We start from the raw sequence: 16,838 nt of genomic DNA on the forward strand, positions 1-16,838 counted from the left end.
ACCCATGTATTAAAGAGGAGGGTAACTTCAACAGCTGATAACATCGATTTAGCTGGGACTGGAAGGGTTATGAATGATACCAAAATAGTGAGACGGATCTTTTCATTGTACATTTTTATTATACATAATATGTGCAAGTCTCACTGATACCAATATAATATATTGATACATATGATCTGACAGGCATATAATCATACACACACACCAGTATATCTGACATATACATGATATGGACATACAGGCATAATGTGACATGATATCCACGTTTCTATACAGTAAATAACAGTATCTAGGATCGGATCGCGAACGAAAGAACTATCAGACATCCCTAGTTACGACGGGTGACATCCATGTTTCTCTAGGTAGGGACGGCCTGTGACTGGCTGTGTGTTGTGATGACATGACATCAATGTTTCTCTAGGTAGGGACGGCCTGTGTCTGGCTGTGTGTTGTGGTGACATCCATGTTTCTCTAGGAAGGAACGGCCTGTCTGGCTGTGTGTTGTGGTGACATCCATGTTTCTCTAGGTAGGGACGGCCTGTGTCTGGCTGTGTGTTGTGGTGACATCCATGTTTCTCTAGGTAGGAACGGCCTGTGTCTGGCTGTGTGTTGTGATGAGCTGCATCAGAGTTCCAGAGACGGGGCGATTCTCCTCCACTGCCCAGCTGTACAGCAGCCTGCAGAGTGAACATTACATCATATTTATTGATTATTGTTTTGTTTTGACTGTAATGATATTGAATTTTGTTGTTATTCTTCATGTCGTGTCTATGAATCGATTGTGTATTAGGGCCTAAATGGAAACAAGACAGGAAGGTTTTATTTTTGGTGCTATCTCTTTGTTGTGTTTGACTGTACTCCGTTGCTCTTGGGTTGAGTACATTGTGACTACCGTATATATTTCGCAACCCAAGTTAACACATATAGAAATCAGTGTTGGTTTGGGCTTGTTCTGTCCTACATTTAATTTTCACATTATAAATGTCACAACTTTATTATTATTATTATTATTATTTTACAACTCACTCTGCAACGTAGTCCAGCGGTGTCCAGGACGTGACATCAGCATCAGGCATGAACTTCCTGTTCATGGGCGTGTCCAAGGTAACACTGAGGGAAAACAAAGTGCATACATTGATGGAATTATCTGTTTATTTTATATGGAATATACCTGTTCTTGTATAAAGCCATTCTTGGAGATTGTCTTAAATACATCTCATCAAATTCAAGGTACCAAAAGTTAACTCTGAACTTGGTACCTTGCTTTTAACTGTTTAACTGTTTTTTGTATAAAGCCTGTTTTGAAATTTGTCTTGGCTTTTATTTGTAAACCTTATAATTCACATGTATACCTTTTGTTTTCCTGATCTTCTGATGTATTGTGATGTTTTTTATGTGATATTGTATTACTCGACGACACTGAAAATGAGTTAATTACTCAGCGTAATTTTGAGAATAAATAAAACGTGAATGAAACGTTTGTTCTGATACTTACGGTAGGATGGCTACAGTGGTGGCTCCGTTGGGAAGGCCGCTGTTGGTCTGAGCCAGAGACTGACACAGGTGGTGGACTGCTGCTTTGGCCATACCATACCCTATCATACCTGGACACACACGCACACACACGGATGATCAACTTTTACAGACCTGGTTCTGAATACGCTGGACTGTAGAGTGCATTGCTTTTTATAGCGGGATTTTGGCACTCAAGGAAATTACGTTGACACTTTAACAAATCTGTTTACATTCTCCGTGTATGAATGGGGGAAATACATCTGGCGGATGTTCCGGGCACGACACTTCCGGCTATGCTGCCTCTGCCTTAGGTTGTGACCAGGATTTTCTCTTCTATGCACTCTCTGCCTTAGGTTGTGAAATGTGACCAGGCCTTTCTCTCTGCCTTAGGTTGTGACCAGGCCTTTCTCTCTGCCTTAGGTTGTGAAATGTGACCAGGCCTTTCTCTCTGCCTTAGGTTGTGACCAGGCCTTTCTCTCTGCCTTAGGTTGTGACCAGGCCTTTCTCTCTGCCTTAGGTTGTGACCAGGCCTTTCTCTCTGCCTTAGGTTGTGACCAGGCCTTTCTCTCTGCCTTAGGTTGTGACCAGGCCTTTCTCTCTGCCTTAGGTTGTGACCAGGTCTTTCCCTCTGCCTTAGGTTGTGACCAGGCCTTTCCCTCTGCCTTAGGTTGTGACCAGGCTTTTCTCTCTGCCTGCATGCGTACGTACGTACGTACCTGGCGTTCCCTCTAAAGAAGCCTTGGCTCCAGTGAGGGTGAGCAGCCCCCCCTCCCTCAGGTGTTTGGTTGCTAGGTGACTGGCGATGGTTGACGTCCACACACTCTGCTTCCACATGAGATCACTGTTCTTATAGAGAGCTGCACGCACGCACGCACGCACGCGCACACACACACACACACACACACACACACACACACACACACACACACACACACACACACACACACACACACACACTGTTTAACAGCTTTCAACTTACACATTTTCAACTATGTCATGCCCAAACTATCAAAACAAAAAGAAGTTCCAAAAAATATCAGATATACTGTACAAGCTCATATGCACCGTGATGTGATGCCATGTGAACACACACACACACACACACACACACACACACACACACACACACACACACACACACACACACACACACACACACACACACACACACACACACACACACACACACACACACACACACACACACACACACACGTTACCTTTGGCCTTGGCACTGCCCCCGCCCAGCCCCCGGCTACACACAAGATGGCGTCCACTCTGTCAACGCCTAGCAACGCGCTTATGTCTGCCGTCACCTAGGAAAGCCACGATATTATAGTTCTGTTTCACCAACAAACATGAATCAATTTAATTCATCATTCAAATCAATCAATCAATCTAAAACTTTTTTTCGTTTTAAGATCACCCAGTTTGATTGACTTGACTGTAAAAACTTTTGTACACTCTCAGAGTTACGGAGGCTTAACTCATTTACTGGAATTGACGTGTAAAACCATGTTCAAACCTGGGATAGTTAGAGCAACATGATTACATACAACGTCAATGCAAAGACCAGAAGTTGCGCGAACGGGCAAAGCAAACGGCCGCCTGGTATCATCGCCCCAGCCTGAAAAATCCAACTGAAACGACCTTCTTTAAGCATACCCAGAATGCATCTTGATTAATCCAAGATGGCCGTATCCGTGAAACGGCCTATTACGGATAGTCTATACTCCATCATTCGACGTGGACGGTGTTGCACGCTGAACATAGCAGATCTACAAACTCAAAGCTAGTTTTCCAGTAAATCCTGCGTTTTACCTGTTCAGCCTGTTCGGTGAAGGACTCCGTGGGTTTGACCACAACGTTGGCACTGGCTTCCTGGTTGGATGTCAGGTCGATACTGGCCACCCACTGTGTGAGAGAGAGAGGGAGAGAGAGAGAGAGAGAGAGAGAGAGAGAGAGAGAGAGAGAGAGAGAGAGAGAGAGAGAGAGAGAGAGAGAGAGAGAGAGAGAGAGAGAGAGAGAGAGAGAGAGAGAGAGAGAGAGAGAGAGAGAGAGAGAGAGAGAGAGAGAGAGAGAATCATTGTGTAATATACAAACAATAAAGTGCATTACCAATTACCATACTACTAATATAGTGCAATGTTTATACTGTATATAGCCTAGATTAATGTATATGCAAGAATGTTATTAGCTAGTAATACAAAGTCATGAATCTATCATTGTAATGTCATGCAGTTTTTCTTCTGCATTGTGGCTTCTTGCCTAACCTCCAGTACAGCTCATTATTGCTTCACTGCACTTTGACCTCAAACCAGGCAGAGTCACTTAAAAATGGCACTGGTCAGTCCAGGACACTGCAACTTCTTGCAACTAGTTGCATTGGTGTGGACATAGGGCATTTAGGCCCTACTTGTTGTTACAGCCAGGGCAGTTAGAACTTAAAAATGTACACAGACAACATATGTAATAACTTTACACTATTTTTAAATAATGGAAATAGACGAGCTGGAAACATAAATACTAGCAGACCTTTGCACTGACGTTTGGTCAAGCTAAGTAAGGTCCACTGTAGTCCACTGTCCGCACACACACTTTTTTGTATAGTAGCCTACTGTAATAGTGTCACCCGGGTATTGTCAGTCATATTCAATATGTCTATTTCAGTTATTTTGCCATATCATATGCCCTGTGCAATGTTATTTACAAAGCCGAAAATAGAAAATGCACATGATATTCCAAATCAATATTGAACCATTTAGTCACCATTATTTTTGTAAGATTCTTGTACATTCTCTATTTGTATACTACATGGTGAAGATCTAGCTGCTGGGTTCCCCCTACTAGAAACCCCTGGGTGGGGGTCCCTGGATCCCTCATTGAGAAGATCCACTGAATTCATTTGAATGAACATAATGTTCCCAGCTGTAAACAGAGACAATTAACACAGTCAAATCAGTCAATTGAATTCAGCAGCAAGATTTGTGAAATGTTGCAACATAAGGTTAGTCGATGGAATACAACCACCCTAAGGACTACTATCTGCACCAAGTAGACCTACTGCAAAGCTCAGTTTAAAGGTAGCATGCAGCTGTTTAGATCTAAACAGCTGCTGCTACCTTTAAACTGAGCTTTTGTATACTACTTATAATTTGTTATTACATGTATATAACGATGCAATGTGACATAGCTCAGTTACTTAATACTGTACCCCCTCCAACTGTATATTATATCCCACTTTCAACTGTTTTTTTATTGTATGAGACACTTGCTTTGGCAACGTAAACGTATGTTTTCTCATGCCAATAAAGCTCATTTGAATTGAATTGAATTATAGAGCCTACACACATGACATGACCACATGACAGTCATGGATGATGGATCCATGTACACTGCAGGCTTTAGCACATATGATTTAGCACATTTGATGCATACACAGTACATGCAGCTCACCCAGTGTTTAGACATGAAGTATTGGACGCAGGTGGAACCCAGCGCTCCTTTGCCACCGTAGATGATCACCCTGCGAGCCTCTGCAGCAGCCATGACGGATAGAACTACACTACAACCCTACACAACCACAAGAAGCTTTCAGCAGATAGCAGAGCCCTGAGATAGAACAGAACTACTATGAGGAAACACACGAGGAGGTTCACGTTTCAATCTTGGTAACAGCAATAGTGTGTCAAGTGAAATGTCAGTCAACAGACACGACGACGTCGACTGTCCGTGGCCCTTCAGAATAAAGGTCACTTTATATTGAATATGTATTTTATTTTAGATTCATAATATGAATCTAAAAACCTATTATATTTGTAATTTGTTTACACATGTGTACACTCCCATTGTTAAATTACCACGCTCGATTGCGCAGTGTTGTGCTTTCAAGATGTATAATTTTTTTGTCAAATAATTAATAAATACGGTGAAATAACATCAACAATGTAAAAAAAAAAAACAATTAAACAAAGGAATACAAAAAGGATAAAAAAATAAATAAAAAAAATAAGCTCCTTTGAATCGAATTGAATTAAATTGTATGCGCACTTCCATACTACTATTCACTGTTCAATCTCAGCAGATTTGCCGTTTTCTGCAGTGACGTCGCTCTTTCTACGTCACTTCTCTGTTGCGCCTAAAGGGAAATTCACTCAGTTTCAGATCCGGTTCAGAGCGGATACAGACACCGCCTCTTGTGCGCCGCTATCTTATCATTGTGGAAATGACCGGATACGGTAGGCGGGGCCTTAGACCGGATACAAGCTTTACACTGCCAATAGGAACCGGTCTGTGGAGACTTTACTTGCTCCTCCTCCTCCAGAACAGAACAGGAACAGAACAGTCAGGAACAGAACAGAACAGAACGAAACAAGAGCAGGACAGGGACACTGAGGACAGAGACACACTCACACACACAGATAAATACATTAGTTTAATAAAACATAATGACTAATGAAGCCATGTTGGACAGTAGTGTGCTCTGTTTGTTCGACGTGGACGGCACGCTCACCGCAGCCAGACAGGTATGTGTATGAATGAAAACAAAACGTGATATACGAACTTAAAATAAATAAATAAAATAGTGGTAAATGCCGGTTAATGGGGTAAATGCCAATGGGGCACGTTGGTTTTTGAGGGGCGCTCCTATGTCCAGCTTTGAGTGTTTGTGTAAACACAAACATTGTCCTCACACAAACATTGAATGCCATTGAAATGAATGGTCAGTTTTTTGTGTAAACACTAACATTGAATGCTTTCTGTTTTGCCAATGTAAACGTATGTTTCTCATGCCAATAAAGCCATTTGAATTTAATTGAATGCCATTGACAATGAATGGTCAGCTTTGAGTGTTTGTGTAAACACAAACATTGAATGCCATTGACAATGAATGGCCATATGATGATGTATATGATAAGAACCCCCCTCACTTCACACAGGTGTTTTAAGCAAAGATGCTTCTTCTGTGGATATGTTAGCCGCAATTTGCAACTCTAGATTTTTTTACAATCTGTTGAATCTAGAGTTGCAATACCCTCCATCCACTTCCTATTCATGATTTTCGGTTTCTGATCTGCTGGTCTTAAATGACGTTAAACTCACCAACATTGCAGCTGTAGTCCAAGCTTGAATTATCCTCTTTCAATCTGCCGAGCTTGTTTTTCATAAAAATCCCCCGTAGACATGTTATGAGTTACTTTCTGTCCAAAATATTCCAAGAGTGGCATTTCCGAGCCGCCATTTGTATTTTTGCAACGTGCCGTAAAACAAGATGTGAGGGGGAGCGCTTGTTTAATAGAATCTTACCTGCGCAGGTAAGACACCCAAAGAAGAGGCAGACACAGTGCGACGCCCCATCACACACAGCCTTCTATTAAACAAGCGCTCCCCCTCACATCTTGTTTTACGGCACGTTGCAAAAATACAAATGGCGGCTCGGAAATGTCACTCTTGGAATATTTTGGACAGAAAGTAACTCATAACATGTCTACGGGGGATTTTTATGAAAAACAAGCTCGGCAGATTGAAAGAGGATAATTCAAGCTTGGACTACAGCTGCAATGTTGGTGAGTTTAACGTCATTTAAGACCAGCAGATCAGAAACCGAAAATCATGAATAGGAAGTGGATGGAGGGTATTGCAACTCTAGATTCAACAGATTGTAAAAAAATCTAGAGTTGCAAATTGCGGCTACCCGTTTGTGTTGTTCGCACCTACAAAACCATGGCTGACTCTGCCACACGCCCAAATGCCTCTGTGTGTGTGTGCTTATGTGTGTCTCAAACATATATGGTCTCAAAGAATGAATGGTGCTGCCGCTGTCTCTGTCTGCATAAGCTGGGTACACTATGATAGCCAAATCTAGCCTGAATCAGATCTGTGCCACATCCAGATTGGAATCTGATTTGTTTAAATAAGTCTAAATGCGTCTGGCCAAAAGATCGGATTTGAGATGAAAATCTGATTTGAATCTGATTTGACTTGATGTTACTGCAGTCTAAATGGGGTTTGTCTAAGCACCTACCGCAAGGGTCCCACCACCACCCATGCCAGACTAGTCTAGACTGAATGTTAACCTCACAGGCTCACACACAGTTGCATGATCTCCATCTCACGAGGAGACGACACCTGGAGAAGAACTACTGCCAAAAAAAAGAGTCTTACCGGAGGTGCAGGAAACGCAAGTCTCAGTGGCACCGTCGCGACGTAAAAGTGGGGGGACAATATCCGAGAGGGACAGTTGAGACTACAGTTACTGCACACATAGGGTAGGGTATAGAGCCAGTTACTGCACACATAGGGTAGACTATACAGCCATAATGGTCAGTTACTGCACACATAGGGTAGGCTATACAGCCATAATGGTCAGTTACTGCACACATAGGGTAGACTATACAGCCAGAATGGTCAGTTACTGCACACATAGGGTAGGCTATAGAGCAGGGGTGAGCAACGTTGAGTATGTAGAGGCCCACTATATTTCTACACTCACTCCAGAGGGGCCACATTGCATATTTATGTTGTAGCAAAAATAGCCGATCTACAAGCTCAAAACGTGTCGCACTGCGACGCGTTTTGAGCTTGTAGATCGGCTATTTTTGCTATTATTTGAATTAAAATCCTGAATATTCTTTTTGCTATTTTTGAATTGGAATCCTGAAAAGTTTTTTTTTTTTTCCTTAACAATTTTTTTTGCTATATACATATATATAGACATGTTTGCATGTTTGGTAATTGCAACAGCTGAAGTATATCAGTATTCTTATATTAACCTGTGGGCCGCATTAAGTGATGGTGGGGGCCGCATTTGGCCCCCTGGGCTGCCAGTTGCCCACCCCTGCTATAGAGCCAGAATGGTCACTGCGGCGAGAGGCAAGCATGCAGCAGTAGCCAATACACAATGACTGCGATTGCGCAACAAAATGGGAACGTGCTAGAGAGAACACCAGCGCAGGTTCGGGGAAAAAATAAAAAAATAAATGCACCAGTCAGTCATATGCATTCCCAAATAGTGCGGGGACATTCGACCCAAATGACCCCCTCTCTGGTGCCCATGGCAAGGCTACACGTTGCCCAGCCCTCAGAAATGTTTCAGATCAGAGTGTCCCTGAGCATGATTCTTGACCTTTAAATACGCCCCCTCCTCCTCTGAGGGGGGCAGCACACTCAGCTGGGGTGAAGCTGAAACCCAATTTCCCCCATGGGATGAGAAAGGTCTCAAAAAATGAAATGCTTCAAGTCATTATAGGTGTGATCCCTCACTTCTAAAAATAGCACTTACATCCCAGAGTAGACGGTATAGTTAGTAGACACGTCCCCACTTAGCTGCAGGCCTTAAAATCAGTAGCCTTAGAATGCTACCAAACATGTTTTGTGTAGTGTGACCTTTCAGCGTTATCTATGCATAGTGTGATTTACACATTGTTGCACGTCAGTGTCACACGTGAAACATATAGACGATCTTTAAGCTCACAATGCGACACAGTTTCGACACATTGTGAGCTTGTAAATTGGCTACTTTAGTCAATTTATCAATTATTTTAAGCCTAGAATCAAACCATCCAGGCTCCTCCTGGTGAATCATGAGCATAAAACCTTCAACACTGATGACTCTGTTTATCTATCTATTTATTTTTTATTTTACCTCTGTGAAATGAATGAATCGTGATTATAATTTTATTTATTGTGTTTTCAGCGTGCAACTCCAGACATGTCCGAGTTCATGCAGAAGTTGAAAGGTCGTGTTCGTGTGGGCGTGGTCGGAGGTTCGGACCTGGTCAAGATCAAAGAGCAGCTAGGAGACGACGGTGAGACACACACACACATGTACACACAACACTAGCTATGACGGTGGTTCTCAAACTGTGGGTCGGGGCTCCCACATGGTTTGCGTGGGGCCCCACAGATGCTTTGCCTTATTTGCAACATTGATTTGGGACTCAACAGTGAACCAACATAGTGTATAAGTCTATACTAGTGCTGCACAATTAATCAAAAACAGATGGAGATCTAGAATCTAGATTCACACAGCTATGTAACCCCTTTCGGGACCCTCGGTTACCTTTTCTGAAGTTTGGACGCGGCACCCTAGGGTTCCTGACAGCTTTTTCCACCCTCCATAGGATGCAGATGTACATACTCTCTGTTCACGGAGAGCCGCGGCGCCACTTGAGTGTTGATGAGATGTTTCAAAGATGCAGAACACAGCTATAGGAGACAAAGGAAACGTGGGCGAAACTGCATTAACCAACGATGCCGTTAAGTATTTTTAAAGTTTTTTTAAAGTTTTGGCTTCTCTGAAGTTCTCTCTCCTCTCTCTTCCTTGACTTCCTTATTGACTTCCCATTGTACCGCCTCCCGAGCGGAGACTGGCTAGCTGCGTGTCCTTACATTACTGCCTCGCACCGACCACCCTGGCCTGGTGCGGGAGGCGGTACAAGGGGAAGTCAATAAGGAAGTCAAGGAAGAGAGAGAATTTCAGAGAAGCCAAAACTTAAAAAACGGCATCAGCGGTTAATGCAGTTTCGCCAACGTTTCCGTTGTCTCCTATAGCTGTGTTATGCATCTTTGAAACATCTCACCAACACTCAAGCGGCGCTGCGGCTCTCTGTGAACAGAGAGTACATCTGCATCCTATGGAGGGTGGAATAAACTGTCAGGGACCCTAGTGTCCAAACTTCAGAAAAGGTAACCGAGGGCGTAAACAAGCAAATGTATAAAAATTAGAGCTGGACTCGATTAAAAAAATTAATCTAATTAATCAGAGGATTAATTAATCTAGATTAATCGCATTTTAATCGCATATCATTATTTGACCCGAGAACAGTGAGAAAGCAATTTTTTCAAATGGATTTTGGTATGCTAGTGAATCAATGAATAGTGAATACATAAGTGAATACATAAATACATAAGTGAATACATAAGTTTAAGCAATAAAACATTGTTTTTGTAGTAATAGGGGTAATAATTCTTTATTGAATAATTGCACACAACTGTGCTGTAATCCACGCTACCATCGGATAGCCTTTTAAATCCTATTTCCAATCCACGGGGACAAGCCAAGTGATCTCAGCGGCTTCCCCCAGTCTGGTGAACTGTCTGCGGTGTCTGGTGGTGTTATTGTCTGAAGAGGACACGGACACTTGGTGCGCAGGTCCGTTTGAAAACTGTCCAGTGACAACGTTCCGCGGTGAAAAAAATAGTGCGATTAAAATGCGTTAATTTTTTTAATGCATTAATATTTCTGTAGTTAATTAATCGTAATTAATCGCAATTAGTCCTGGCCCTAATACAAATACTGTGTGTGTGTGTGTGTGTGTGTGTGTGTGTGTGTGTGTGTGTGTGTGTGTGTGTGTGTGTGTGTGTGTGTGTGTGTGTGTGTGTGTGTGTGTGTGTGTGTGTGTGTGTGTGTGTGTGTGTGTGTGTGTGTGTGTGTGTGTGTGTGTGTTTTCTCCACAGTGATACAAAGGGTGGACTATCTTTTTGCTGAGAATGGTCTGGTTGCGTATAAGAATGGAGAGCTACACTCTGTCCAGGTAATTCACTCACTCGCTACAAAAACACAACATTCTTGAGAGCATTGTTTAGCTGTAAATGACATTGTGTGTGTTAGTTTAGATAACTGTCATGTTGGATACCGAATAAAATCCAAGCAGCGCAGCAGATGCGTTGAGGCTTTGGTTAGCCAGCGGTCTGTTATATAGAGCCGATCGGTCGTTATCAAGAATTATTACACAGCTTGGTTGAATGCTTGATTCTGATTCGTCAATTGGCAAAATCAGCTGTGTTATGTATTGGTATAATGTCTGCCTAGGTGGTCATTGTCCACCTAGGCATTGACATTATCCCCAGTACATCCCCATTATCCCCATTACATGGCTACTTAATACATAAATTGTCCCAAAACACAACAAAACAAGGTATTTCCTTGCTTGGTAATTACATTATTCCATAAGTGTTGCAGCACTGTCGGAAAACAAGGAAGTGAGTTGATCAAATAGAATCTATTTTCGGGTACTGCATCGTCTATTCCTCACTAAAATGTTTTCAAAAATATTTTTCAGAGCAATGTTTAGCTGTAAATTACATTGTGTTTGTGTGTTTACATGACTGTCATGTTGGAAACAGCAGTAAATCAAGCGAGGCGCAGCAGGTGCTCCGAGGGTTTGATTAGGTTTTGATTATCGGTCTGTTAAAGAGCGGAGCGGTCATTATCCAGAAATAACACACCGCTGAATTTGGCGATTGACCAATCAGTCAAGAATTCAACCAAGCTGTGTAATAAATTATGATAGTAAGCATTGCAATGGGTACTAAATACTGATTCCTCCTACTTTGTTACTAGTCCATTCAGGCACATATGGGAGAAGAGCTTCTTCAAGAGTTCATCAACTTCTGTCTCAATTACATGGCCAAGATTAAACTCCCTAAAAAAAGGTATGCACACACACACACACACACACACACACACACACACACACACAAATTTGGCATTTAGCATTTAATCCAGAGTGACTTGCAGTAAGCTAGTGACACAAAGGCAATTACATCTAATGCATAGAAATAGTCGGATCATATAGGTAAACAAGAGCCTATCATCATTTAATCTAACGACATTCATAGAGTTTAAATTGTTCATTGTCTGTATTTCCTCCATGCAGGGGGACATTCATAGAGTTTAAATAGTTCATTGTCTGTATTTCCTCCATGCAGGGGGACATTCATAGAGTTTAAATGGTTCATTGTCTGTATTTCCTCCATGCAGGGGGACATTCATAGAGTTTAAATAGTTCATTGTCTGTATTTCCTCCATGCAGGGGGACATTCATAGAGTTTAAATAGTTCATTGTCTGTATTTCCTCCATGCAGGGGGACATTCATAGAGTTTAAATTGTTCATAGTCTGTATTTCCTCCATGCAGGGGGACATTCATAGAGTTTAAATTGTTCATAGTCTGTATTTCCTCCATGCAGGGGGACATTCATAGAGATTAAATTGTTCATTGTCTGTATTTCCTCCATGCAGGGGGACATTCATAGAGTTTCGTAACGGCATGCTGAACGTGTCGCCCGTCGGACGGAGCTGTACGCAAGAGGAGAGAATAGAGTTCTTTGAACTCGACAAGGTACGGCTTTTCATGCAGCACTCACTGTAGAGCAGTGGTTTTCAACCAGTGGTCCTTGAGGGGGTTCCAGGTGGTCCCCATGCAGCTAAATGAGGGAAGAGTTGGTAGCCAAATGGGCCCTTATAGATCTTAAACTCTTGAGAGCGTAAAATGAAACCAAATGGACCCGTACGGGTCCTTTTGGTTTTGCATCTGCGAGGCTAAATCTCAAATGGCGGTCCGTGGCTCAAATGCCAAATAGATAATGGGCCTTGATATAAAGGTTGAAAACAACCACTTCTATAGAGCACCAAAGTCTGACATCAATATCGCTAACAAAAAAACAAAAAAAATTGTAACCCATTTCTTCACACACATATACATATACATATCCATTTGAGCATTTCGATGCATTTCGATTTTGCGTGCGTGCGTGTGCGTCCGTGCGTGTGCGTCCATTCGTGTGTGTGTGTGTGTATGTGTGTGTGTAAATGAGCATCCATAACTGGCCTTTCTCTGACATCTCAAAAGGGCCGTACTTCATTGAAAGGAAGAATTTCAAACTGTAGCTTCAAACTAAAAGCATCATTGTGAAGGATTCTGACCAGTTGTATTGTATTGATTTATTTCTTCTGAAATGTCTCCAGAAAGAAGGCATCAGAGAGAAGTTTGTGTCTGTCTTAAGAGAAGAGTTCAAGGGAAGAGGACTGTCCTTCTCTATCGGTGAGTCCGTCATTCACTGTCCATCACAACACAACACGCATGATGTCGCATCTAAACGCCTACGGAGAAAGATTGTATTATTTATGTACCGTAACAATGAACTCTGTGTTGGTATAGTTTTAGTCGTCTAAAATGTATTTTGACAGGCCTCGATGGCGTCATACTCGTCTCGTAATTTTAGACTTAAAATAGCAGATCTACAAGCTCAGAAAGCATCGCAGAGTGACCCTGCTATTTTCAGCATGCAACCGAGCATGCATGCAAATTATTTGTGTTTTAGTTCTACTGGATCTCTTCACGGTATAGTCCCTACTGTCCCTCCCTATTTGTTGACGAAATTGTCAATATATTTAGTCTTAGTTTTAGTCGTCGTAGCTTAGTTTTCATTTAGTTTTTATTTCATTTCCGTCAGAGGAAAATGGTAGCCGCCGAACATTTTTGTCCGTATTTTTACACATTTTTTTTTGTTGACGAAATCAACACTGCTGCTATGTGAGCTCATATTCCTGTCCTGTTGTTTTTGGCAGCAAATTTCTCTTGAATGGTTTTAATTTAGTTCCAGTCACGTTTTAGTCACCTGGAATGTCTTAGTGTTTTTTTTTAGTCGACTAAATATCATAAGATTTTAGTCGACTGAAGCTACAGTTGATTTAGTCGACTAAAATGTATTTGGGCGAGCCTTGATGCCATTGGAATGTTTTTACACTTTCTGAAAGTAGCCGATCTACAAGCTCACTCTGCGACGCGTTGTGAGCTTCATAGATCTTGTCCACTATAGTCCCTCCCTAACATTTTAGTCTAGTTTCTATTCATTGACAAAATTATCAATATATTAGTTTTTAGTCATCATAGCTTAGTTTTTATTTAGTTTCCATTTCGTTTTCGTCAGTGGAAAAAGGTAGTCGACGGACATTTTTCGTCTTGGTTTTAGTCGACGAAATCATCACTGCATTGTATATCTTTGCGTGTGCAGGAGGTCAGATTAGTTTCGACGTGTTCCCAGACGGCTGGGACAAGAGGTACTGTCTGGGGATCGTGGAAAAGGACAACTTCAACACCATCCACTTCTTTGGAGACAAGACCAAACCGGTGAGTTATGTTAATCCATTTTTGTCCCGACGTCGAAATTAAAAAAATGCCTTCTAAATCCTAACAGTTTTCCGAAAAACCCATGTTTCTATATCAGTGGTGCTCAAGATTTCATGTCAAAGGACCCCAACAATTATAGCCTATGTAATTGGCCACCGACCCCCCCATCTGAACATATGTCATTCCAGGAACCCCTCAGAAGCAAAGATTTGAGTTAAAGGCCCAATGTCACGCCCCTCGGGAGATAATAACGGCTATAAAACAATGCTATCATGATGATGACGTCATAGTGCCGATTAACTTTCCCCATCGACTTCTATGCGGGCTCGCCGGGCTTGGTGGCAGTAGTAGCATAGCAACTTATGCTACTATTTGGGTGTCACATTTAGCTTCATACAGAGCATTCAGAGCAGCACCCTAGGTCCGGGGACCACCAGTGGTCCTTGAGAGGGTTCCAGGTGGTCTCACCCAGCTGACTAATGGAGAGTTGGTAACCAAATGGACCCTTATAGATTTTGAACTCTTGAGAGTGTCAAATTAAACCATATGGACCCGTACGGGTCCATTTGGTTTCATTTTACGCTCTCAAGAGTTACATCATTGTTTAAACATCTGCATTACTTAATTTACAAAAAGTCTACACAATTAGAGAATGTAGATTGAATGTAGAACGGAATTGCAAGAGAAAATAAGTGAAGACGGTGTGTGGGGCGACTCCTTTAGTAACATTGACTGTTCCTCTCCTCTCCAATAAAAGTAGGTGTGTGAAAATGATGGTAATTTTATCATCGGCTCAGGCTTATGTGAACACCGCAGACGGTTTTGAAGTTGCTTGATTAGATATTTGATATTATCTTTTTAGCTGCCCTCCTCTCTTCCCTATACAAACCCATTGTAACTTCAAACTCTATTTTAACCATGATGGATTCGTCGAATCGGGTGTTTTTGATTAATCTATCATGGTGAAAATGGAGTTTGAAGTTACAATGGGTTTATATAGGTAGGGTGCGGGGCGGCTAAAAGGAATATCAAATATCTATAGAGCGCCGCATGTCCCGCCTCCTATCATGACGACGACAGGCCCAGGAAATAATTCCCTGTTCATTTTATTGAACAGGGACATTATTTAAAGTCCTTTAAAGCCGCGGACAAAGCCAACTCAGAACACAATATTTTTGGGCCGAACAAATTATTACAAAGAACAAAAACAAGTGTTTTCTTTTTTTCTTCTTCTTTCAACTTGGGCCCAAAAAAAGGAGGTTCCGTGTATATTCAGTGACACACTTTGACCCCTTTTCCACCGGTTCCTTTTCCTTTTGATTTTTCTCCAAAATTGGAACGTTAATCATGAGTTGATTGGCACAAAACCATACCTATATTAGATTATTATCACCATGAAACTTCCCCAGTTGATTACTTACATGTGTTTGTGTTTGTGTGTGTGTGTGTGTGTGTGTGTGTGTGTGTGTGTGTGTGTGTGTGTTAGGGTGGCAACGACTATGAGATCTACGCTGACCCTCGTACCATCGGACATGAGGTGACCTGTCCTGAAGACACCCAGAGGCTGTGTACGAAGCTGTTCTTCTCATGAGACTGTTGTTCTACCACAGTGGTTGTCAACCCATGGACCACCAGTGAGGCCTTGAGGAGGGGGTTCCAGGTGGTCCCCACCCAGCTAAATGATGGAGAGTTGGTAACAAATTGAACCCTTTTTAGATCTTTAACTCTTGAGAGGCGTGAAATGAAACCAAAATGTTACGCTCTCAAGAGTTAAATTATTGTTAGACATCTGGCATTAGTTAATTTACAAGAGGTCTACACAATTTGACGTGTTCCTGTTATATATTTCCTATGGTACCAACATCAATACAGAATGGAATTGTGGACAAAATCCTGTCCCAACGGAAACAAAATATTCCAAATTTTGGGTCTGAGAGGCTAAGGGCTATATTTTCGTCCATGGTAAACCCCTTATATATTATCCCTAAACTACTTTAGGGCCTTTTTCCTTTTTTTCCTTTTTCCTATTTCTTTTTTTTTTTAAGATATTTTTTTGCGGCTTACGCCTTTTATTGATTTTTGAAGGGACAGACAGTAGGCTGACAGGAAACGGGAGAGAGATGGGGGGATGACATGCAGTAAAGGCCGTGTCGGGTCCGGGAGTCGAACCCGCGGCACACTGCGACTGGATTACCAGTCCGGTGCCCAGACCGTTACGCTACGGCCTGGGCCTCCTTTTTCCTATTTTGAAAAAACATTTTCAGATTGGCTATTTTAACTACTCAAAAAATTTTTAAAAAAAAAGGGTAGTTTAGGGACTGTAAATACCCAATAATATGGCTCAAATACCCAATAAACAATTAAACAATTGGCCTTGATATGAAAAGGGTTGAAAACCACCGTTTTA

At 41.9% G+C, this 16,838-nt stretch overlaps 2 protein-coding genes and 1 long non-coding RNA gene across 3 annotated transcripts in view; 1 reads left to right on the top strand and 2 right to left on the bottom strand.

Annotated features, from left to right (window-relative positions):
• Positions 1–124: 124 nt before the first annotated feature.
• Positions 125–5,180, bottom strand: LOC310858502 (dihydropteridine reductase-like). Its single transcript, XM_083764636.1, is given in 8 exon segments — positions 125–677; positions 1,027–1,110; positions 1,496–1,604; positions 2,232–2,372; positions 2,736–2,759; positions 2,762–2,831; positions 3,337–3,429; positions 4,972–5,180. Coding segments are annotated over 8 exon segments (714 nt in total). The 5' UTR covers positions 5,065–5,180; the 3' UTR covers positions 125–577.
• A 737-nt stretch (positions 5,181–5,917) lies between these two features.
• On the top strand, positions 5,918–16,455 carry pmm2 (phosphomannomutase 2). The gene is made up of 8 exons (XM_083765359.1): positions 5,918–6,041; positions 9,212–9,323; positions 10,975–11,051; positions 11,861–11,952; positions 12,541–12,640; positions 13,267–13,342; positions 14,316–14,431; positions 15,918–16,455. Exons 1-8 carry the CDS (start codon positions 5,964–5,966, stop codon positions 16,020–16,022), a joined length of 756 nt encoding a protein of 251 aa, XP_083621485.1. The 5' UTR covers positions 5,918–5,963; the 3' UTR covers positions 16,023–16,455.
• LOC310859020 overlaps positions 16,079–16,838 on the bottom strand; it is a 227,714-nt gene continuing 226,954 nt past the window's right edge. The window contains exon 3 of the long non-coding RNA XR_014569265.1: positions 16,079–16,139. This is a non-coding gene — a long non-coding RNA (uncharacterized lncRNA). The remainder of the gene's footprint in view (positions 16,140–16,838) is intronic.

The sequence above is a fragment of the Protomyctophum parallelum genome (assembly GCF_964188405.1).
Source record: "Protomyctophum parallelum genome assembly, chromosome: 5".
NCBI classification, from domain to species: domain Eukaryota; kingdom Metazoa; phylum Chordata; class Actinopteri; order Myctophiformes; family Myctophidae; genus Protomyctophum; species Protomyctophum parallelum.